Source organism: Panthera onca, chromosome E1, assembly GCF_046562875.1.
Source record: "Panthera onca isolate mPanOnc1 chromosome E1, mPanOnc1 haplotype 2, whole genome shotgun sequence".
NCBI lineage: Eukaryota > Metazoa > Chordata > Mammalia > Carnivora > Felidae > Panthera > Panthera onca.
This window is the reverse complement of record NC_138352.1, coordinates 43,958,857-43,983,621: the sequence shown is the minus strand read 5'-3', so window position 1 is coordinate 43,983,621 and position 24,765 is coordinate 43,958,857. Positions and strand designations below refer to the sequence as shown.

The 24,765-nt window shown below is 39.0% G+C and overlaps 2 protein-coding genes across 8 annotated transcripts in view; one reads left to right on the top strand and one right to left on the bottom strand.

Moving 5' to 3' along the window:
* Positions 1 to 4,436, bottom strand: part of TUBD1 (tubulin delta 1) — a 33,031-nt gene extending 28,595 nt beyond the window's left edge. Inside the window, exons 1-2 of one of the 4 annotated variants that reach the window (XM_060646573.2) lie at positions 4,325 to 4,436; positions 3,126 to 3,338 (exon numbers count right to left, since the gene is read on the bottom strand). In XM_060646573.2, the coding sequence (XP_060502556.1) occupies positions 3,126 to 3,297 (172 nt within the window). In that variant the 5' untranslated portion in view covers positions 3,298 to 3,338; positions 4,325 to 4,436. The other 3 variants (XM_060646572.2, XM_060646571.2, XM_060646574.2) reach the window with 3 other exon arrangements.
* Positions 4,437 to 4,548: 112 nt separating this feature from the next.
* RPS6KB1 (ribosomal protein S6 kinase B1) overlaps positions 4,549 to 24,765 on the top strand; it is a 42,037-nt gene continuing 21,820 nt past the window's right edge. Inside the window, exons 1-4 of one of the 4 annotated variants that reach the window (XM_060646566.3) lie at positions 4,549 to 4,783; positions 13,871 to 13,920; positions 14,975 to 15,095; positions 16,300 to 16,368. In XM_060646566.3, coding sequence (XP_060502549.2) covers positions 4,643 to 4,783; positions 13,871 to 13,920; positions 14,975 to 15,095; positions 16,300 to 16,368 — 381 coding nt within the window. In that variant the 5' untranslated portion in view covers positions 4,549 to 4,642. Of the gene's footprint in view, positions 4,784 to 5,276; positions 5,390 to 13,870; positions 13,921 to 14,974; positions 15,096 to 16,299; positions 16,369 to 24,765 lie in introns of those variants that run through there. The other 3 variants (XM_060646563.3, XM_060646565.3, XM_060646564.3) reach the window with 3 other exon arrangements.

Genomic DNA, 24,765 nt, shown 5'->3' with positions numbered 1-24,765 from the left:
TCTTTTTAAAAAAATTTTTTTTAATGTTTATTTTTGAGACGGAGAGAGAAAGAGAGAGAGAGAGAGGCGGGGGGAGGGGCAGAGAGAGAGGGAGACACAGAATCCAAGCAGGTTCCATGCTCTGAGCTGTCAGCACAGAGCCTGATGCAGGGCTCAGACTCATGAACTGTGAGATCATGACCTGAGCCAAAGTCAGACGCTTAACCAACTGAGCCACCCAGGTCCCCAACTCGAAATTTATTTATTTTTTTTATAATTTTTTTTTTTTTAACGTTTATTTATTTTTGAGACAGAGAGAGACAGAGCATGAATGGGGGAGGGACAGAGAGAGAGGGAGACACAGAATCGGAAGCAGGTTCCAGGCTCTGAGCCATCAGCCCAGAGCCCGACGCGGGGCTCGAACTCACAGACCGTGAGATCGTGACCTGAGCTGAAGTCGGACGCTTAACCGACTGAGCCACCCAGGCGCCCCAACTTGAAATTTATTTTTAAGGTAATGTGAAACTGCTGAAAATGTTCAAGCAGATAAGGAATACTCAGATGACTTTTTATTCTATTTTTATTTATTAAAAAATTTTTTTTAATGTTTAATGAGAGAGAGAGAGAGAGAGAGAGAGAGAGAGAGCGCGCGCGCACAAGCGGGGGAGGGGCAGAGAGAGGGAGACACACAATCCGAAACAGGCTCCAGGCTCTGAGCTGTCAGCACAGAGCCCGACACAGGGCTTGAACCCAAAAGCTGTGAGATCATGACCTGAGTTGAAGTCAAACACTCAACCGACTGAGCCATCCAGGTGCCCCTATTTTTATTTATTTTTTATTTTTATTTATTAAAAAATTTTTTTTAATGTTTATTTATTTTTGACAGAGAGAGAGAGAGCGTGAGCAGGGGAGGGGCAGAGAGAGAGAGGGAGACACAGAATCTGAAGCAGGCTCCAGGCTCTGAGCTGTCAGCACACAGTTCGACGCGGGGCTCGAACTCACAGACTGCGAGATCATGACCTAAGCTGAAGTCGGACGCTCAACTGAATGAGCCACCAGGTGCCCCTTTTATTTATTTTTTAAGTAATCTCTACACCCAATGTGGAGCTTGACCTCATAACCCTGAGATCAAGAGTCACATGCTATACCAACTGAGCCAGCCAGTTGTCCTGTCAGGTGATTGGCTTTTTTTTTAATGTTTGCTTATTTTTGAGACCGAGAGAGAGAGAGAGAGAGAGAGAAAGAGAGAGAGAGAGAGAGAGAGAGGAGTGGGGGAGGGGGAGAGAGAGAGGGGAGACAGAGGATCCAAAGTGGGCTCTGTACTGACAGCAGAGAACCAGATGTGGGGCTAGAACTCACAAACTGTGAGATCATGACCTGAGCTGAAGTCAGATGCTTAACAGGCTGAGCCACCTGGGCGCCCCTTGTCAGATGACTTTTTAAATACAGTAGTGTCGGGGGCGCCAAGGGGGGTCAGTCAATTGAGTGTCCAACTCTTGATTTAAGCTCAGGTCATGATCTCAGGGTCATGGGATTGAGTCCTGTATCAAGCTCCGTGCTGTGCAGCGCTTAAGATTCTCCCTCTCTAGGGGCATCTGGGTGGCTCAGTCAGTTAAGCGTCTGAACTTGGCTAAGGTCATGACCTCATGGTTCACGAGTTCAAGCCCTGCATCAGGCTCTGTGCTGACAGCTCAGAGCCTGGAGCCTGCTTCAGATTTTGTGTCTCCTTTACTCTCTGCCCCTCCCCTGCTTGTGCTCGGTCTCTCTATCTCTCAAAAATAAACAAATATTTAAAAAATGATTCTGTCTCTCTGTCCCTCTCCCCCACTCACACTCTCTCTAAAATAACAAATAAATACAGCAGTCTGGAGAATAGATATGATAGACACAAAAGTGAAGACAGGGAAACTAGAAGGAATGTCTTGAAACAGTCCAGGTGACAGTCCAGGTGAGGGAGGACAAGAGCCAGAACTAAGCCAATGACAGTGAAGACAGAAAGGGGAGAAGAGATATATGTAGGAGGTAAATTAAGCAGATGGTTATGTTTGATAGTATGTGGGCAATCAGAGCCCAAGTTCTAAAGGAAAGATAACACCTTAGCATATGGAGATGCTCAGTTTGAGGTACACAGGGGGATGCAGGTGGAGATGTCCACTAATCAGTCTGCAGCTTAAAAGAGAGGCTAGATGGGGCACCTGGATGGCTTAGTCGGTTGAGCGTTCAACTTCAGCTCAGGTCATGATCTCATAGCTTGTGGGTTTGAGCCCCACGTTGGGCTCTGTACCGATAGCTCAGAGCCTGGAGTCTGCTTCAGATTCTGTGTCTCCCTCTCTCTCTGCCCCTAACCCACTCGTATTCTGTCTCTGTCTCTCTCAAAAATAAATAAACATTAAAAAAAAGTTTTAAAGAAAAAAAAAAGAGAGGCTAGGCTAGATTTGAGAGTCACTAGTGTCAAAGAAGTATCAAATTACAACAGTAACTGAAATGGCCCAGAGAGAGCTATGTAAGTGAGGACAGAGGAGAGGGAGCCAGAGATGCAACCACTGGAGAAGAAAAAAGTTCAGAGACTAAGGAGAAGGAGTTTCAAGAAGAGAGTTTTATAGTTAATGGAATAAAATCCAGGAGAAAAGTTAAGTGAATTAAGAAAAGAAAAACAGTCACTGGATCTAGTGATTAGGAGAGTGAGAAGGTAAAGACATAAGAAGGAAAAAAAACTGGGGCGTCTGGCTGCCTCAGTCGGTAGAGCATGTGATGCTTGATCTTGGAGTTGTGAGTTCCAGCCCCATGTTGGGGGTAGAGTTTATTGAAATAAAATGTTTTTTCATTCCAAATGAAATTCCAAATTCTCTGTACTTTCTGTACCACCCCACAGTGCCCACACCGAAAAGGGAATAAATCTTGAAAAAAGAAAAAAAGCTATAGTCATAAGTTGTTTGGTTGGTTGTAGATTGGTGAGATCCGAGCATGCTCATGTGCTGAGGGAAGATGCCACTGGAGAGGCAAAGGTTGTTAACACAGACACAAAGTGCTGACAGCAAAGTCATGAAAAGAGATGGGATTCACATACCACATGGAGGACTTGGCCTTGAAGAGGTTGGTTATGTCAGAGAAAAGGAGAGGACAATGGATAGACTGACCACACATACCTCCATTTTCCTCTTCACTGAAGAATCTTTCTTTGCAAGATGCTTGATATACCTCATTCTCTCTTTTAGAGCAGAGTCCCTGGGGACAGTGTGAGTCACTATATAGAGCATCAAATACTTCAAAACCAATTTGATTGCCACACTGACCAAGTTGCACTGTTACTATTGACATGCTGAGATGCAAACTAGGCCTCCTTCAAAAAAGTGAGTAACCTGTAATAGAAAAATATAGGCTTTGAGAACCACTACATTACTAATAAATAAGGAATGTCATGTATTAATACACATCGATAAAAGTATAATTTTAAAATGCCATGTATATGGTGTTATAGATGAAACAGCTTAATCATTCAAGGAAGTTGTTCTCTTTCTACACACAGTTTTGGGATTTGGAATTTACTGTACCCAAATGCATTCAGACAGCTCAATAGTTTCTGAAATCTGATTTGTATTCACTATTTCCCTAAGCATGCATTTAAAACAAAACAAAATAAAATGAATGCTAGTTGAAGGAATTCCTAGTATATACTTCACACTACAGGAACACACAGAATGCAGAAGCTAGCTCAACAATTGTACATTTGATTAACATTAATTTTCTCTCTTCTACATAATGACTTTCTTTCTCTACCAATCACCTTCTGGCCTGGTAATGACAATAACACTTAGAAAAGTTTAGCTCAGGTAGACAACAAGGAATACTAAGCTTGGAAAGACAGAACCAGAGGAAATGAGGGAATAAGTCTTCTCTATTTTTAACAATGAAAAGACAATTTGTGGTAAAGACCTCACACCAGGTCTGTGCAGCACTAGAACGAACAGTGGCTTTCTAGCCAAACTGTACTTGTAAATTTTCAAATAACCCTGCAAACTAGGTATCATTATTCTCATTTTACAGATAAGGAAACCGAGGCTTTGAAAAGTTATGTGACTTTCGCAAGGCCACTGAACTAGAATAGCAAAACCAAGGCTCTCCCTTTCCCCACTAGCTCCAGGAGTTCCCCATAAACCCCACTCACTGACAGACCCAGAACCAGCCGTTTCGGTCCTGTTCAAACTTCCGAGGGCCAAGCCCGTCATTATGCGCATGCTCCCTTTCAATACCAAAAAAAGCTACGGAGAACGAATGCGCATGTTCATAAACCAAGAGTTTTGTTGTAGGTTCCTCCCCCCTCCTCCGGTATTCAGAGGTTAATTACGCATGTTCAATTTCAATTTATCAACTTCAGACATGGTACGCATGCTCCTTGTCCATCAAAGGCTTTAGCACACAATGCGCATGACCTAGCTACCATAAGAGGCTTCGGCTGGGGTTCTGCGCATGCTTCTGCCAGTACCTGGCTCCAGGCGAAAGCTCTACGCATGTTCATTGCCCACAGTTCGGCTTCATAGAACTCTGTACGCATGCTCTAGAGCTGAACTTGAGGAGCCAGTCTAGGGCCTAAGCGCAGACGCACTAAGCCCAAGCAGCCGGTGATGGCGGCAGCAGCGGTGGTGGTTGCGGCGGGTCCGGGCCCATGAGGCGACGACGGAGGCGGGACGGCTTTTACCCAGCGCCGGACTTCCGAGACAGGGAAGCTGAGGACATGGCAGGAGTGTTTGACATAGACCTGGACCAGCCAGAGGACGCGGGCTCTGAGGATGAGCTGGAGGAGGGGGTGAGGCCCGGGGTCCCGGGGGGCCCGAGGTGACAGGGCCAGGGCGGCGGCGCGGGCCCTGGAAGCCTGGCGCTTCCGAGAGCGCGGAGACCCGAGGGGGCGCGAGTAGTCTCTTGGAGGAGCACAGGCGCCGCGCTGTACGAGACAGGGGAGCGGGCGGGGTGGATCTGGCCCTAGGTGTGAGGCCGTTCCGGGACTCGCAGGTGCAGGTCGCGCCCATAGCTCCTAATCAGCGCAGCCCGGAGCAGTCTGTTTGTGAAGTGAACGAAAAGGGCGCGTGGTCAATTCCTTGAGCTGTTGAACTTGAATGTGGCGGGGCGCGAGTGGTGTAAGCGCATGTTGGGGGGAAGGGGTGTTCGCTTACTGGGTGTCCCGTAAGTGCAGGTGAAGTGCGGAAGGGTTTTCCTTCGACTGTAAATTTCAAGTATTAAAATCTTGAGACCTCCCACAACCACCTCTCTTCTCGGCCTGTCGCTCTCTCCTAGGAAGCGCTCAGCTGTTAGAAGTGACAGCTGAAAACTTCTGTCGGGAGTAGCGCTGCCGCTGCTGTTACAGCCACCAGGAGTTTTATTTCGGGAGCAAGGGGGCTCTGCTGCATCTTCCAGGGTTTGTCTGTTTGCTTTTTTTTTTTTTAACCCCCCCACCCCCGTTTCCGTGAGACTTTTTTTTTTTTTTTAAAGCATCTCTAACGACACACGGCATTTGTAACTTTTACCCTAGTTGAAGATGTCTACATTTTTTCAGAATACTTCGTGTAATTTTGGGGTGGAAAAAACCCAGCGTTGACAGCTGTGATTTGGTTTGCCAAAAATAAATTGCTTGAACTGAGACTTGTGAATGGTGGTGTGAGGGCTTTCCTTGCTGTAATTTAGGGTACTAAATTTAGAATTTTCCTAATGCATAGCTTGTTTTTACCTTTGCTGTCTTAATTGTTTGTTTGTTTGTTTTTAAGTTTATTTTGAGAGAGAGAATCCCAAGCAGGCTCCACACTGTCAGCTTGGAGCTGGACAGGGGGCTCAAACTCAAATGGCTAGATCATGACCTGAGCTGAAATCAAGAGTCTGGTTACTTAACTGATGGAGCCACCCAGGCACCCTATTAATTTGTTATTCTTTGTGTGATGTCATTCTTTTTCTCAAGATAAATTTATTGAAAGATCACAAATTGCACTTGATGTTCAAAAATACTGTTGTCATGCTAAATCACTTATTCTGGGCAAATGATCATCAGTGATAACCTCATGATAATTTAAATTCTAAATCCCACTGTCTAGATCAGTACATGAGTTAACCACTGGTGTCAGATGTTTGCTCTAACTATATAAGTGGCTTCCCTATTTTTCACCTGATTTTCCTCTTCTGGAAAGTAAGTTGTGCCTTACTGGTTGCCAAAAACATTGGGATGCTTATGTAAACAATTTTGAACATCTTAAGAAACTAAGTGGGCTAAAATATATTGTTCTTTTCATAATCAAATGAGTCTAAATAAAAATCACACAGTTTATAAGGTGGGTATTGAAAGTTGTCCTTTTTAATACATTTGCCTATGGAGTTAAAGTTAGCTTTTTTTTTTAATTTTTAAAAAATGTTTTATTTATTTTTGAGACAGAGACAGAGCATGAGCATGGAAGGGGCAGAGAGAGAGGGAGACACAGAATCCGAAGCAGGCTCCAGGCTCTGAGCTGTCAGCACAGAGCCCAGTGTGGGACTCGAACCTACGAACCGTGAGATCATGACCTGAGCCGAAGTTGGATGCTTAACCAGTTGAGCCACCCAGTCGCCCCCCCCCCCCCTTTTTTTAATGTTTATTTTTGAGAGAGGAGAGCTTGTGGGAACACGAGCATGTGTCGGGGAGGAACAGAGAGAGAGGGAGACACAATCCAAAGCAGGCTCCAGGCTCTGACCTGTCAGTGCAGAGCCTGACACGGGGCTCAAATCCACAAACTGTGAGATCGTGACCTGAGCCAAAGTGGGACACTTAACTGACTGAACCATCCAGGTGCCCCCAAATTTACAAATTCTGAAAAATGAAAGAAGTTTAGATTCTTAGAAAATCTGGCCATTTGTGAATTTACTACCTTTAGTACACAAACTTTTAAAACATTGGTTCATATCACAGTAGCCTCACTTCTTCATTACATAGTAAGGAAACTGAGGCATAAACTTAGAGAGGTGGTTACACAAGGCCACATTGGTAACTACTGGTAGTATCTTCTGACTCCTTTCAGCTCGCGAGCTTCATTGCACGGCTTCATTGCATTTACTAGTCTTTTTCATAATGTACCTCTTTGCAGTGTGTCAGAAGTTAATTCACATCCCTCCAGGCCTTGTCACTGACCGTGTGACCTAGAATAAATTGCTTAAGCTCTCTGACACTTTTTTTTCTGTAAAATGAGGATTATGTGAGATAAAGTATATAAACTACTGTCCTCTTAAAATATTCTGGCATATTAAGCAGTTAGGTGGTTCATGGATATATAGCTTGTCAGTGTTACTCATTGCCAAGGAACCAAACATTGAAGTTTATTCTCATCTATGCTTAGAGACTTAATAAATGCAGTTATACTAGAAGTGCATTTTTGAAAGTGTAGTATTTTTTTAAATTATTGGTCCTATTTAGACATGTATGCCTTTTTAGATGTATTACAGTGAATTTATATTAGGAAACCTATGTATTTACACAGCATAGTTAATTTCTTCAGTGTGTAAAGGATGAGGCGAGAAAATGAATGCATTTATGGATAAACCTGAATATCCATTACCTAACTAGAAAAAGACTCTGAATACCTCAAAGGACTATGTTAAAAAGCAGTGGGTGAGAGGGTTTTTTGGGAGGATAGGTGGATTTGGGTCTTTTTTGTTTGTGTGTTTTTCACTGGTGATGGTATAATTTGGAGAGAGTGAGTTGAAACTAAGGGAAAGTTTTCCTCTAGAGATTTTCATTAGGTTATGAAAATGTTGGAAACCTGTTTTCTGTGGAGACACAAAGTTAAAAGAGTAATAGAAAAGTCTAATCCTTAACTTTTACTCTACTAATTCAAAATTTGAAGCAGTCACAGAGACTACATGAGTTCAGGTTGGGATATCAGATTTTTAGTGAGCAAAAAAATTTTAGTGCTTTGAGAACAAACTGCTATTGCAAATATTTGCAGCTATGAAAAATTACAGAATAACATCTCATCAGTTCTTATCTTGCATTGTAATAGGTTCTATAAAGCATTTTTATTTTTCTAAATTTTTTTCATGTTTATTTATTTTGAGAGAGAGTGCACACTTACATGCATATGATTTTGGGAAGAGCAGAAGGAGAGGGAGAGAGAGAAACCCAAGCAGGTCCTGCACTGATACCGTGGAGCCTGACACAGGGCTCGATCTCAGGAACCATGAGACCTGACCCAAGATCAAGAGTTGGACGCTTAACTGACCGAGCCACCCAGGAGTCCCATGGAACACTTTTAAGTAGCTGAAGATTTTGAGCAAGGTTTATTCCTTTTCTTCCAACTCATTAATGACTGAATCTTATTTTATAAGGAAATGTCTGTGAACAAGCAAGTGGATAAACAGTATAATGAATAACTGGATTGAGGATATTTCACCCATTCTGTTACAATTTATTTACATTTTTATAAAATGTGCTCGTTTCATTGGGATTTTAGGCATATTAACTTGAATTTATATACAATTTTAATTTAAAGCTGTGGAAATATTCTGGTGGTCTGGTTTGAATCATGTATAGTACCTTAGATGAGCAGGATTCACTTTGTCAATCATAGTGGCACACAAAAAAAGCATTGGATGGGTCATAAAGCTTAAAAAAATCTAAAGAGTTTCCTTTGAAAGAGAGTTGTCAGTAAATATTACATAGTGTTAACCTGATACTTCTGATATAAGACTTTTCTAAAGGTAACGTTGAGTAGCAGAAAAGCATTGTGCCTCAAATACTTCTCTAGAAGGTAACGGGTAGGAAGTTATAAACACAGATGCAGGTGGTAATACAGGCCTGGCTGGCTCCGGAAATGAAACATAGCCACAGGGCATATCCTTCTAGGTGGCTTCAAAGTCATGGTTAGTGTTAACTACTCTGTGGTCTTTAATTTAAAATTAAGTAAAACTAACATTAAAGTAAAAACAATTATATATTACCAGTTTTATCACATGTGAGAGAAGTTAGTCTATCGTCTTTAAAGTGAAGCCATCGTGGGTGATTGTGTGAAGTACCAGAGACCAAAAAAAACCAAAAACAAAAACAAAAAATACAACAAGCAAAAAACCTTTAAGCATAACTACCCCTATCCTACCCCCCCCAAGAAGAAACTATCAAGTTGAAACTGCAAGAATTTTTTTCCCTTGATACTGACCTATCCATTTGCCTCGGTTGAATACTGACACATACATCCCTAGTGTTAGACTTCATTCTGACTTGCTCACACCATGAGCAAATTTCCACTGAAATTTGTGGTTTAGGGAGCATTTAAACACCCCTTGTTTAAGAATACTATCAGTTTTCTATGTGTAGTTTGTACTGACTGGTACCTTTGAAGAAAGATGTGTTCACTTAAATATTTTTTGAATTGTTCTAAAATTATAAATAAAAACTTCAAATATTACCATTTTTTAAAAGTTTTTATTTAATTCCAGTTAGTTAACCTACAGTGTAATACTAGTTTTAGGTGTACAATTTAGTGATTCAACATTTACAAAAACTTAGCATTTTTGAGAGCCCAATTATGCTCTTTTGTATATATTGAAAGACTCATAACCAGACTATATTCAAGAATACTCATTTTAAAGCTATATTTTATAATATTAATAACTGAATTCTGCAAAGTTTTTTTTTTTTTTTAACAATTCTGTGACTTTTAGTATATTTACAGAGCTGTACAACTATCACACAATTTAGTTTTAAAACATTTTTTCTATCACCCTTGAAAGAAACTAGTCACTCCTTATTGCCACCTCTGTCCCTAGGCAACCACTGGTCTATTTCCCATCTCTATAAATTTGCCTTTTCTGGACATTCTGTATAAATGGAATCATACAGTATAGAGTTTTGTGTCTGGCTTCTTTCACTTAATGTTTTTGAAAATCATCCATGTCATAGTATATATGTACGTACGGCCAAACAGTATTCCGTTGTATGTATCAAGCACATTTTATTTATCACTTCACCAGTTGGTGTTCATTGGAGTTGTTCCCATTTTTTGGCTGTTGCGAATAGTGCTGCTATGAACAGTTGTGCCCAAGTCTTTGTGGAACATGTATTTTTATTTTTATTGACGGATACCTAGGAGTAGATTGGCTGTGTCGTATGGTAAGTCTATGTTTAATTTTTGAAGAAAACTGCCAAACTATTTTTTTAAGTTTATTTATTTAGAGAGAGACCACGCTTGCACCTGGGGGAAGGACAGAGTGAGGGAGAGAGAATCCCAAGCAGACTCTGCGCTGTTAGCACAGAGCCTGACACGTGGCTCATTCTCACTACCATGAGATCATGACCTGAGCCAAAATCAAGAGTCAGTTGCTTAACCAGCTGAGCCACTCAGGCACCCCTAAACTGCCAAACTATTTAGGTGGTTGTACCATTTTACATTCCCCACCAGCAGTGTACAAGTGTTCCAGTTTCTCTACTTCCTTGCCAAATTTGTTTTTCTGTCTTTTTAATTATAGCCATCCTAGTGGATATGAAGGGGTATTTCAGCATAATTTTGGTTTACATTCGCATTTCTTTAATGGCAGATGATGTTGAACATCTTTTCATGTGCTTATTGACCATTTGTGTATCTTCTTTGGAGAAATACCTATGCAAATTCTAAATGATTTTTTTTGAATTAGGTTGTTTTAAATTTTGAGTTACAGAAGTTTTCATATATTCTTTTTAAAAAATGTTTATTTATGGGGCACCTGGGTGTCTCAATTGTTTGAGTGTCTGACTTCGGCTCACTGATCATGATCTCACAGTTCATGGGTCTGAGCCCCACGTCAGGCTCTGTGCTGACAGCTGGAAGCCTGGAGCCTGCTACAGATTCTATGTGTCTCTCTCACTCTCTCTCTCTCTCGCTCTCTTTCTCTGCTCCTCCCCTGCTCTATCTCTCTCTGTCTCTCAAAAATGGAATAAACATTAAAAAAATAATAAAATATTTATTTTGAGAGCAAGCACTCATGTACACACGCATGCAGGGGGGTGGGCAGAGAGAGGGAGGGAGAGAGAGAATCCCAAGCAGGCTCTGCACTGTCAGCTCAAGGCCTGACACGGGGCCAGCTGTGAGATCATAATCTGCTGAAATCAAGTCAGACACTTAACGGACTGAGCCACCCAAGTACCCCTTCATTCTGTGGGTTTTGCCTTTTGAAGTGCAAAAGCTTTAAATTTTAAATAAGTCCAATTTATTGATTTTTTTCTTTGATTGTTTGTGCTTTTGGTGATGGGTCTTAAATCATCTCCTACCCCAAGATTATGAAGATTCATTCCATCCTAGGTGTCTTTTAAGAGTTTTATAGTTCTAGCTCTTACATTTAGACCTGTGATCAATTTTCAGTTAACTTTTTAGTATGGGGAAGTATGGTGTGAAGTAGGGGTCCAAAGTAATTTTTTCTCATGTGGATATCCAAATGTCCCAGTACCATTTATTGGAAGACTGTCCCTTTTCTATTGAATTTTTTTGGCATCTTTGTAAAAAATTGGTTGACCATAAATGTAAGAGTTTATTTCTGGGCTCTGAATTCTATTTTATTGATTTATATATCTGTCCTTATCTCAGTACCACATTGTCTTAGGTGTTGTTGCTTTGTAGTACATTTTGTTTTATGTTTATTTATTTTTGAGGGAGGGAGGGGGAGAGAAAGACAGCAAGTGCGTGGGAGTAGGGGCAGAGAGAGAGGGAGACACAGAATCTGAAAACAGCTCCAGTGTTTGAGCTGTCAGCACAGAGCCTGACTCAGAGCTCGAACCCATGAGCTGTGAGACCATGATCTGAGCTGAAGTTGGACACTCAACTGGCTGAGCCACCCAGGCACCCTTGTAGTACATTTTAAAATCAGGAAATGTCAGCTCTCCAATTTGTTCTCGTTTTTCAAGATTGTTTTGGCTACTTTGGGTCCTTGGCATTTCTGTATGAATTTTAGGATCAGCTTGTTAATTTCTGTAAGAAAGGAACCTGGGATTTTGATAGTATTGAGTTGAATCTGTAGACCAGTTTGGTTAGTATAACTATGTTAAACAATATTAAGTCATCAGATCCATGAACATGGAGTGTCTTTTGATTTAGTTAGGTATTTAATTTTTTTTTTTTTTTTTTTTTTTTTTTTTTAAGTAGCCTCCACGCCCAGCATGGAGCCCAACATAGGGCTTGAAGTCATGACCCTGAGATCAAGATTTGGACGCCTAACTGACTGAGCCACCCAGGCTCCCTTCTTTAATTTTTTTCAGCAATGCTTTGTAGTTATCAAATGTACAAGTCTTACACTTCTTTTGATAAATTTTTTCTAATTGATGCTATTTTATTCTTGACTATTCTGAAGAGTTATCTTTTAGTAAAAAAAATTTTTTTAAGTTTATTCATTTTTGGGAAAGACAGAGCGTGAGCAGGGAAGGGGCAGAGAGAGAGAAGGAGACACAGAATCCAAAGCAGGCTCCAGGCTCTGAGCTGTCAGCACAGAGCCCAGCATGGGGCTTGAACTCATGAACCACGAGATCATGACCTGAGCCGAAGTCGGATGCTTACCTGACTGAGCCACCCAGGTGCCCCTGAACAGAGTTATCTTAATTTCACTTTTGAATTGTTCATTGTTAGTGTACAGAAGGTTAGTTAAATTTTGCATCCCTTTATACTATGATTAGAATGAATATTTGGCCAACATGACTCCTGACAATTTGAGGGTAGTGCTTAATTATTTTGCTTTGGTCAGCCACATCATACACTACAATATTGTGGACTGGTTGTGGTTGCCTTAGGCTTAGTTAGGTTGTAGTTACATAAGGCTTATAACATTGTGTTAGTTTTTCTGCTTCAGAAGCATATCAGAGTACCACTTAGTGTAAATTGTTTGATCTAGTAACTCAGAATGTGGTGCTTTAGTTTTGTAATACACAAAATGTATTTTTTGAATAAATAATTTTTTTATGTTTATTTATTTTGAGAGAGAGTGTGAGCGAGCTTATGTGCATGAGAGAGAGCAGGAGCTGGGGAGGGGCAGAGAGAGAGGGAGGAAGAGAATCCCAGGCAGGCTCCGCACTGTCAGCATGGAGCCTGACGTGGGGCTTGAACTCAAGAACCGTAAGTTCACGACCAGAGCTGAAATCAAGAGTCAGACGCTTAACCAAATGAGCCATCCAAGCACCTCTAAATAAATGTATTTTTTTAAAAAAAATTTTAATGTTTATTGATTTTTTAAGAGAGAGAGAGAAGAGACAGAGTGTAAGCTGGGGAGGGCAAAGAGAGAGGGAGACAGAATCTGAAGCAGGTTTCAGGCTCTGAGCTGTCAGCACAGAGCTCAGTGTGGGGCTTGAACTCATAGACCGTGAGATCATGACCTGAACTGAAGTTGGATGCCCAACGGACTAAGCCACCCAGGTGCCCCAATAAATGTAATTTTTAAAGGAACAATCGCCTGGTTTTGTTTGTAGATCATTGATAAGTAGCATCTGTAGCTTAGTTGTCATAGAAAATTAAAAGTGAAGTCCCCATATTCTTGTGAACCGTATTTTATTCATCACATTTGCCTGTTATTAAAGTACTGAGAATTTTTAAGCTGGTTTATTTCATTCATTCTTCTTTAGTAGTAGGGTGAAGCGTTTTTTTTTTTTAATTTTTTTTAATGTTTATTTATATTTTGTGTGTGAGAGAGAGAGATAGAGTGTGAGCAGGGAGGGGCAGAGAGACAGAGACACAGAATCCGAAGCAGGCTCCAGGCTCTAAGCTGTCAGCACAGACACCTGCATGGGGTTCGAACCCATAAGCTGTGAGATCATGACCTGAGCTGAAGTCAGACACTCAACTGACTGAGCCACCCAGGCACCCCCGAAGCGTTAAGTATTTTGATTTTATGTTTATGAGATAATTTATTTTTAAAACTTTAACATATTTTTCAGGGTCAGTTAAATGAAAGCATGGACCATGGGGGAGTTGGACCATATGAACTGTAAGTTTATGTGAAAAGATTTTCTTGTGCTGCCTTTCTTACAAGTAGATTTTATCAGCTCTGGTTTGTAACCATCCTGTGATTGCAATAACCTGTTCTTAATTATCTAGTCATACACACACACACACACACACACACACACACACACGTGCACTTGGTTTATTGAGTTTAGCACCAATATAGTAACACATCTAGTGTTTTGAGATCATATATAGATTTTGAGGAAAAGGTATTCATTCCAACTTACAGTATACTGAATATGAGTCTGAGTGGGTTAGGAATTATTATTAGTTCAATAGAGATTTTTTTTCTTACTAAAAAACCAAATTTTTAGAAGTGTCTTCCAAAGTCAAATGCTCTTATTTTGCTTGTAATACATCATTTATAAAGTGATTTGTGTAATCTCAGAAGTGATTTTAGGCAAGTTCTTTTAGGTGACTATGGTTAATACAGAACAGATTAATCTGCTCTGTACCCACCCTTAAGTGAAAACCATAGGTTGGAGGGAGACTGAGATCACTCATGTAAAAAGCATTTAAGTGACAAAATAAATGCCAGTGTTGGAGTCTTTAAATCAAGCTAATAGTAGGTATGGAAAGATGCATGGATACATTTTATTAGCAAGAATTTTTCTGTAGCAAAGAGACTTGAGCTAATTGGGTACTTTTAGAAAGTTCCCAGATTTTCTGAAGTTTCCAAATAAAGTTGAATAATACCTAAATCTCATGGACATTTTGAATGAACTAAATAAGAATAACCAGAAGACTTTTTTCCTTTGTCAATATAATAAACTTGTTCTAATTTATCTTAGTTTGAGGGTGCTTAATGCTTACAAAAATAAATAATAGCACGTTCTGTAAACAAATAGATTTACAGTTATCAATCCATCGTAATCTTGACCTACTATGTCACTGAATCATTAGTTTACAGAGCACAGGTAGTAAATTTGCTGTTATATGCATTCTCCTTTTTACTTCTTTGGATTACAATTACAGTATATTAAAGACAATTTAACTTGTTGAGAATTTACTTTTGATTTTGCTCTTCTCCCCAGTGGCATGGAACATTGTGAGAAATTTGAAATATCGGAAACTAGCGTGAACAGAGGGCCAGAAAAAATCAGACCAGAATGTTTCGAGCTACTTCGGGTACTTGGTAAAGGGGGCTATGGAAAGGTAGGAAGTATTTTTGAAATGAGCTGTTGTCTGTCTTTGGTAGATTAATTGTTACGCCCTGGTTCAGTAGTCCTCTTCAATCTTTGTTTGCTAGCTGTCAGCAGAGGGTATGATCACTTCACATGGTTTTATTTGAGGGATGTAAAGAAGTTCTCTTCCTACCACCATACACATAAAAGACTGACACATAACAGGCATTCAGTTGATATTTGTTGCATAAATAAATAGGCAATTATGCCAGGCAAAGTCTATTATTAGAAGATTCCTTCCTTCCTTTGGTTAAATGGTATCCCCTATAAGTATCCTCTTAAAAACCACTCCTTTCAACAGGCATGGCACATTAAATTGTTATCTGTTACTGAGACCTAAATCTGAATTGGTGTTCTTTGACTTGCAGTATTTGGAGCAATAGTTTGGGAAGCTGAAGAATATAAGAAGGGAGAATAAAAATGAAGAGAACTTCTTAGTTTCATAGTTCTTCTCAAGGCTTTCTAATAAATGACCTTAACCTTTGCATGTTCTGCTCAAGAAAATTTATACCTAGGTATTCTCTATCAAAAGATAGAATTTGGATACCATTTTAGTCGTTAGGATTAAGTTTAAGAACTATTTATGCTGTTGTGTAGGTTAATTTTTTCATAGCGTGACATTTGTAGTTTATTCTTAGGCTTAAGGACACATTCTAATGTGTTCTAATTATCTTGAATGTGCAACACATGCACTTAGAGTCTCATATCATTTCAGGTATTGCATGATGATGTTTTATATAGCTATATAGTTAAGGAATAGGTAAATGGTAATTCCTGTCAACTATTATTAAAGTTTTATGTGAAGCAAGGACAGAGACATTCCTGGAAGAAATTTATAAGGTATTTTATAATTTTTAATTTTGGTATTATGCTTCTGCAAACTTGGATTTTATGTATGAAGTTATATAGAGTGCTCATCATTGGATGGTCACGGACCAGCTTTGCCACCAGATGTCAGCAGACCAAATAGGATGGCCCCATGTTGTGGAGGAAATTTCACTACTAAATCTTTAATACAATCTGTTCTTTCAACTCATTTTTGTGTGTTTGTGTTACTAATTTTTATAAGAATATAAACTATTGTATTGTTTGTTTCCTATAAATAGGAATTAAGGGAGTGTGGCTAGCATAGTTTAGCTTATAATAACACAGAAACACTTGTATTTTTTATCCAGGTTTTCCAAGTACGGAAAGTTACAGGAGCAAATACTGGGAAAATATTTGCCATGAAGGTGCTTAAAAAGGTGATTCCTTCCCTCCTCTCTCCCCTACCCCCATCTTTGTTGTCTCTCTCTCTTTTTTTTTTTTTTTTTTTTTAATTTAAAGTATGCTCCACAGCCAATGTGGGTGTTGAACTCCATGACCCTGAGATCAAGAGTTGCGTGCTCCATCAACTGAGCCAGGCAGGAGTTTCCCCCCTTCCCCCACCAACTTTATTCTTAATTGCTATAAAACCCACATTTTGGCCTAAAATTCTTAGTCAAGAAAATGTAATTCTAACAAAATAAGTCCTCGTAGAATATAAGATATGTTTCATTATTGTTATTCCTGTTTTATTTCTGCTTGGTGAGGGTGGAAAGGAGAGCTCTTTTAATTTTCCTCTGAGGTAACTCTCTTGGCTCTTTGTTCTGGTCTCCATATTTCTAAGTAATAAGCATATTCTGCTATCACTTCAGTTTTAGAATTGTGTATTGACTTCCACTCTACTCTCATTCACTTCTTCTTCCCATTCTCTTATTTTGCTTCATTTTTTCTGGGTCTACTGTTGTCTTCTATACCTTCCAACAACTCTGTTCGAGCCAGTGTTCTATGGTCCCACTTATTAGGTAGTCTGTCAGTTCCATTTATTTCCCTGTAGATATCCCATCAGAATCTTCTGTTCCCCTGTTCCTGCCTATATTGGTAGCTCTCTAGGCATAGCTGCTGTTACTGGACTTTGATCAAATCCTTGGAATCCCCTTGGCACTGTCAGTGTTGGATTCTTTGTTTCCTGGATCCCATATCTTCCTTTTTCTTAGTTTATGCCGTTGTTCCCTCCTTTGGTGACCATCTACTAGTGGCTTCCTGAGAAAGGGTGCATGAAGGTACAATTTTGGGGAAATATTGCATATTTGAAATTTTCCCTCTTTATACCCTTACAGTTGTTTGATTGGGTGTGGTTTTGAAGTTGAAAATCATTTTCATCCAGGATTTTGCTTTATTTTCATCTAGCCTTGAGTGTTACTATTGAGGAGTCCCTTGCCATACTGATTCCCATTATTCCTGTAGAGGTCTATTTTTCCTTAAAGATATCTAAGATTTTCTTTTGATTTCTGTTGTTCTAAATTTTTTACAGTGATGTATTATCTTGCTTTTGATCCTTCTTATTTTATTTATTTTTATTCTTTCAATCTTAAAAGTTGAATCCTTTAGCCCTAAGGGATTTTCTTGTATGGTCTCTGATAATTTACCCCTCTGCCATTTTCTTGGATTTATAGTTAGTTGGATGTTGGAACTCCTCAACTCGTCATCTGTCTTTCTTATCTTTTCCATTTCTTTGTCTTTTTGTTTACTTTCTGAGATTTTTCTAGAAATTTATTTTCTAATCCTTTTACTGATTTTTTTTTAAGCTATCATGTTTGTGGTTCCCCATAGCTCTGTTTTTTCTTTTTATAGCATCCTTTTTTAATGAACAGAGTATTTTTTCTTATTCCTCTGAAAGTATTAATGATAATTCTTTGAAATGTTCTTTTGTTCTATGCATTGTATCTCTTTTCTAAGTTTCTGTTTTCTTTCAGTTTGATTTAGTCTTTTTCTTCCATATCAAAGGCCTTCTTTAGATGTCTGGTGTTCTTCACTGATGGTTCATATTTAAGAATAGAACTCTGAGAAGCTGATCAGAAGTTCCATCTGTGTAGGATAGTCGTGTAGTTGGCTGGCAACTGACTGAGAACCTCTAAATATTTGTTTGTAGGTCAGTTGGTACTGAGACAGATCCTCTATTCTTTTGCCTGAAAAAGCATCCTGGAGCTGGATGAGAGAGAAGAGATGGAGATCTTACCTTGTCAGCATGCAAACTTTCACTGAAGTCAAGTTTTTACTTTAGCACTTCACTCTGATCCTTCACTTTTTCTGGAGAGTACACGTTTCCAAGTGGTAGCAATCTACCTGTTTTTGGTCCTCCATCTTCTGTAGTTTCTAATGATTTTTTTTTTTTTTCCTTCTTGCTTTTTATTTTTGTCTCTGATTTTTGAACCTGTTAGTGTTACATAGATGGAATCAACTTCTTTTGAGTTATTTCTTTGTGCAGGCATTTAGGCTTGATAATACCCTACTCTACTAAGTCATTATTGCTTTATCCTGCTCTGTTTTCACCTTTTGAGGTGTGGAGTTAGGTGCATTTCCTAGTTTTATTGAAAAAGGATTATGTGTGTTTGGTTTCTTGTTCTTTTTGTTTGGGACTGATTTCTGAAAAGATCACACTGACTTAAAACAAGTCTTAGTAGAAAACTATTAAAAGACAGTCAAAATGACTTAACAAAAATTACAGCGTTTGTAATACTTTGACCTTTATCTTCTTCCTGATTTTTACTTAAGCGGTATGCATGACTTATTACTTTACAAGGTGAGGAACAAATGTTATGATCACAACTTTATTGGTGATTGTCTTTTTTTTTTTTTATAAGTTTGTTTGTTTATTTAAATAATCTCTATATAACATGGGGCTTGCATTCATGACCCCAAGATCAAGAGTCCCATACTCTTCCAACTGAGCCAGCCAGGTGCTTCTGGTGATTGTCTTTTTTCTTTCTTTCTTTCTTTCTTTCTTTCTTTCTTTCTTTCTTTTTTTAAAATGTTTATATTTGGGAGAGAGAGAGAGAGAGAGAGATCGGGGGAGGGACAGAGAGAGACGGAGACAGAATCTGAAGCAGGCTCCAGGCTCTGAGCTGTCAGCACAGAGCCCAACTCGGGGCTCAAACTCACCAGCAGTGAGTGAGATCATGACCTGAGCTGACGTCTGACCCTTAACCGACTAAGCCACCCAGGTGCTCCACCCCCCTTCCCCACTGATTGTCTTAAAGAACCAATTTAGATACTCTTTTTTTTTTTATGTTTTATTTATTTTGAGAGAAGCCGTGTGCATACGTGTGTGAGTGGGGCAGGGACAGAGAGGAGAGAATCCCTCTCTCTCTGGGGAGAAAGAGAATCCCAAGCAGGCTCTGTGCTGTCATTGGGGCTCGATCCCACAAACTGTGAGATTGTGACCTGAACCGAAATCAAGAGTTGGATGCTTAACTGACTGAGGCACCCAGGCGCTCCAGCAATTTAGATATTCTGAACATCAGTTTCTGTATCAATAAGTCAGAATTAATGTACTGTCTGGCTTTCCCATTGGAAACATTTTAGATTAATTATTGATCTGCAAAACCTGTTAGGTATAGAATTGGAGATGTTGTAGTAATGCTTATTCTCGGAATGTTGAAAGAAGTACTGGTCAAGATTCTTAGGTTAATTTATTCCTTTTGATATATTTTATAATCAGGGCTGACCGTAATTAGTCCTAATTCTGTCTTGAGTGAAGTATGTTTCTGGCATGGGTATCTTTAATGAAAAGAAGAGGATATTGTTTTTTTCTACTGATGGTGGATGGGTGCAATGTATTGGGAAATCCATAGATTTAATTATTGCTAAATGTTGGACCTCCTTTTTGAGCCCAGGCTTCTAAACCTAACTTGTTTGCCTCTCCTTTTGCTTAGCACTCCTTCCTACTCTCAGGGTTTTTCTTTCCCTAAGCCTGGCTATAGAATCAGATATTGTCTCATTTTTTTCCCCCTTGTTGCCCCTGAAAATAAGCTCACAGGGTAAATAATGAAAGAGGTTGCTAGGATTAAGTCCATAATTTTGATTCCTGACTAGCTAAGATGACTGTATGCTGCCTTTGAGTTTCTTTATTCTGACTTTATTATCCTGGAAGCAGAGCATACTAATGCTCTTGAACTCAGTATGTGGTAAGAACATCTCTCTTTCCCTCCTCGAAGATGAAATCAAAATAGAACCAGGTGTCTTTTATCTTAAATGAGGTGTGCATTTGGACAGTCTGTCTGAATTTATCAATTATCTTGGGATTTTTTTACAGGAATGGTACCATTTGGATATTTTCTCATGGTGGAATGTTGAGGAAAAGACTATTTCCCTTTCTTACCAGTAGCAACAAAAATGTATCCTGGAAGCAAAATACTATTGCCTATGGCATTAGTTCAGACCACGCTGTAAATTTTAGACCCTTTGGTTAAAGGCTTGTGGTTCACAGATTGGTCATATTTCTTCCATTCTTTCTTTTTATTGAATCAATTGAAAACCAGCAGTGTGCCAGGCATTATGCTAGAAACTAGGATTTAGTGTTTGAGGCAGATGTAGTCTCTGCCTATCACTCTGCTTACTATATAATTCAAGGGAAAAACTGATAAGCTTATTGTTACCATTTCTCTTCTATACTGTGGTCAAAATCCTTTCTACTTTGAGGTTGGAGCCTCTCTCACCTTTTATCATTTTTTTATTCACTCCTAAGCCTTGTCATCCTGGATGTCTTCATTCTCCTTGTATTAAGTAAGTAATCCATAGCTTGGCCTTCTAATTCCTTGATCTTAACTCCATCAGGTTTCACCTCCATTCCACTTTACCAGTCTCCATGACTGTATTCTTCATCTCTGAAGTATTGGGTTATAATAGAACAGTAACTTTCTTCTTTATTCCCACAATGCATGGTCTTTGACCCTAAACCTTTTAGTCCTTTGACGTTTTTGTTTTTTTCCTGAAGTTCTTAAGCCCCTTCTTATTTCACTTTATTTTTGAATCCCGCCTAATCAGCATGATCTGCCATTTCAGTCACTTGCTAGCCCCATTGACCTTATGTTTAGGAAAGTCCTAATCTTAATCAATTTAGTTGTTAATGCTCTTTTATTCCTGTATGTCAGCTGCTGGAACATTGCTGGCAAAAATCACACAAACTTGTAGGTTGCTGCTGAAACAAATTCATAGTCCCCAACCTATTTGGACCCTCAGTACTCACCAACTATTTTTTACATGTCCTTAGACAACTTCTTCCATTCTCTACAACTTTTTAATAGACTGCCTCTCTTTTTATTTGAGGCTGTCACATGTGATTTCCTTTTACTTCCTGTTCTGATCCCTACCCCTAATACCATATTAATCTGCATTTTCACCTGTCTTTACTTCCTTCTTTCCAGTGTTAGTGGGAAATGTATTCTTCCTTCTTTGCAAGGTTAAGCCCATTCTTTATGTTTTGGATCTCATCCCTTTTTGCCTGTATGGGGTCTTTGTCACTTCTTTCTCTCTTTCCATCCTCTATCCTATCTTCTTTCTTTGTTTAAATATATTTATGTCTTTGCCATGTTTAGTAAAACAAATCCTTCGATCATACAAAGTCTCCCTATAGCTTCCACCCTCTTCGCCTTTCATACCTGAATTTCTTGAGAAGTCATGTTTTATTGTTTTTTGTTTGTTTGTTTGTTTGTTTTTACTTACTATGCTTTGACTTAATGACTCTACTATTTCAGTGAAAGTCTTGTTCCCTAAGTCACCACTAATCTCCTAATGGCTGAATCTAGTGGTCTTTATTTATTTAATTCATCTTTAATTTAGCTTTCTGTTGTATTGAAGCTATTGACCACAGCATTTTGAAACTCTCTTTCCTTGACTTCTGTGATTCTACTTTACTAATTTTTCATCTTATCTCTTAGTCTTTTGCTTCTCAGACTTTCTCAAAATTTCTTATTTAAAAAATTCAAACTGGGAGGCCTGGGGTGGCTCAGTCAGTTAAGCATCCGACTCTTGGTTTTGGCTCAGGTCATGATCTCATGGTTCATGAGTTCGAGCCTCTGTCAGTGCAGAGCCTGTTGGCAGGATTCTCTCTCTCTGCCTCACTGCTCCTCCCCTCCCCACCCCCCCCCCCCATCTCTCTTGCTATCAAAATAAATAAACTTAAAAAAAAACCTCAAACCTCCTGAGCAGTTAAGAAATAATGTATCTTTAAAATTTTTCAAACTTTCCAAAGAGTTGCTAGAATAGTACAGTGAACACCAATTAAGTTTGCCATATTTTGTCTACCCCCACTTTCTTCATCCCTTCCATGTATATGTGTATTTATGTATATTCAAATTTTTTATTTTTTTGCTGTACAGTTTGAAAGTTAATTCTAGCCATCATGGTGTTTCACCTTTATTTTCTTTAATCTCTCTCTCTTTGGTTTTTAAGTTTATTTTGAGAGAGAGGGAGTGTGAGGGGGGGGCAGAGAGAGAGAGAGAGAGAGAGAGAGAGAGAGAGAATCCCAAGCAGGCTTCGTGCTGTCAGCCTGATGTGGAACTCTATCTCATGAACCATGGGAACTGAGCCAAAATTAAGAGTCAGATGTTTTACTGACTAAGCCACACAGGTGCCCCTGTATCTCTTAAGAGTAGGGCGTTTTCATATGTAAGAGCTCAGGTCAGTTGTTTTACACAGTATCCCTTAATTTGGATATATTTCCTTGTTTACTTATGAAAACATGTACATTTTAAATTTTTTTTTTTTTTTAACGTTTTTATTTATTTTTGAGACAGGGAGAGACAGAGCATGAACAGGGGAGGGTCAGAGAGAGGGAGACACAGAATCTGAAACAGGCTCCAGGCTCTGAGCTGTCAGCACAGAGCCCGACGTGGGGCTTGAACTCACGGACCGCAAGATCATGACCTGAGCTGAAGTCGGCCGCTCAACCGACTGAGCCACCCAGGCGCCCCCGAAAACATGTACATTTTAAACTTAGGTTAAATATTTTTGTAGGAGTATTATGTCCTCAGTGCGTGGGCTCAGGAAGTACATTATGTCATTCTATTCTGTTATTTGGTGAAACTGAGTTTGATCACTTGGTTAAGGTAGTGTCTGACAGGCTTGCCATAGTACAGGTACCCTCTTCCCTTTGAAATTATTTACTAAAAAAAATTTTTTTTAATGTTTTTTTATTTTTGAGAGAGAGAGAGAGAGACAGAGCTCAAGTAGGGGAAGGGTGGAGAGAGAGACACACACAGAATCCGAAGCAGGCTCTAGGCTCTGGGCTGTCAGCACAGAGCCCAACGCGGGGCTCAAACCCACGAACCATGAGATCGTGACTTGAGCTGAAGTTGGACACTTAATCGATTGAGCCACCCAGGCACCCCTAAATTAATAAGCATCTATGGTATAGTATTTAGGGATATGAGTAGTTTATTCTAATGCTGTTTTTAATATTTAGCGATATGAATAGTCTATTCTAATAATTTTTTTTTTTTAAAGTAATCTCTATGCCCAACATGGGACTCGAACTCATGACCAAGAGCTGCATGCTCCACCAACCAAGCCAGCCAGGCACCCCATCCTAATAATCTTTTATCTAGTGGTTTTTATTATCCTTTGTTTCTTATCCAAATCAAATATTACTAGGGTGATTACAAAATGGAGACTTTTCTATTTTTATTATTTTGTTTCTATATTGTCATTCTTCTATAAAGAGTTTTTCATACTTAAAAAATTTTTTTTTAATTTTGTTTTTTATTTTTTTAAATTTACACCCAAATTAGCATATAGTGCAACAGTGATTTCAGGAGTAGATTCCTTAGCGCCCCTTATATACTTTTTTAAATTTAATTTTTAAGAGTCAATATGGACTTTTTATTTTCAGTGTTTTACCATCTCATTATTCATTTTGGTTCTCAAATTGTCTCAAATTTTGCTAGAGAGCTCTCTGTTAAGATGGGTTCTATGTCCTTTTGACATATCCTTGTCAGTTTTTTAGTACTTCCTGGTATAATAGAGTGCTCCAGATTTACCTTGCACTTTCCCTGACCCTGGTTTAGAATGATCTTTTTCTCTAAGGAACCCTGGTTTCTTTTGGTGGAGAAAACAAGATCTAGGTGCCAGCTATGCTCCTTACTACTAAGGTATCCACTCTTTTAGTGGATAGAGCAAGGAAGTTTTTGTTTTTAAATCATGGCTTCAAATTGATATCCCTAATTCCAGTCCAGTTCCATAGGGCTTTTCTTCTCTCAATCCATATTTGTATCTCTGTTTTTCCACAGTGAAAAGCTTGGTAGCAACATCAATAAATATACTCGTTCGCTCAGTTGTACAATACACGCATAATAGTTTGAGAAATATAATGCCAATACTACCAGCAGCTACAAACCTACTAAGTGTGGTTTAAGATTTCTTTGCAGTTTTTGTTATGCTTACATATACATCATTAAGACTGCAGCGTAAAGTTATTTAAATATCATTTTTCTCCTGTGGTAAAATTGTCACTATAATTTTCAGTTACATTTTTGTATTTCTGTTTTATTCAATTTTATTTCCCTCCCCCATCCTTGTCGATTTAATTTTACTTTTGGAATGTATAAAACATTAACATGGTTCAGAATTCAAAAACCTCCATTTTATAGTCACAGTAATATATGATTTAGGTACAGAAAAAATTAATGCTAAAAACCTTTGAGGTTTTACTTGGAAGGTATACTGAGAAGTCTGATTTCCCTTCTTACCTTTCTACTTGTCATTAGCTTTTGGCTTATCTTAGTTGTGTTCATTATTAAAGATACAAGGAGATACAGATATATATTCTTATATCCCCTTTC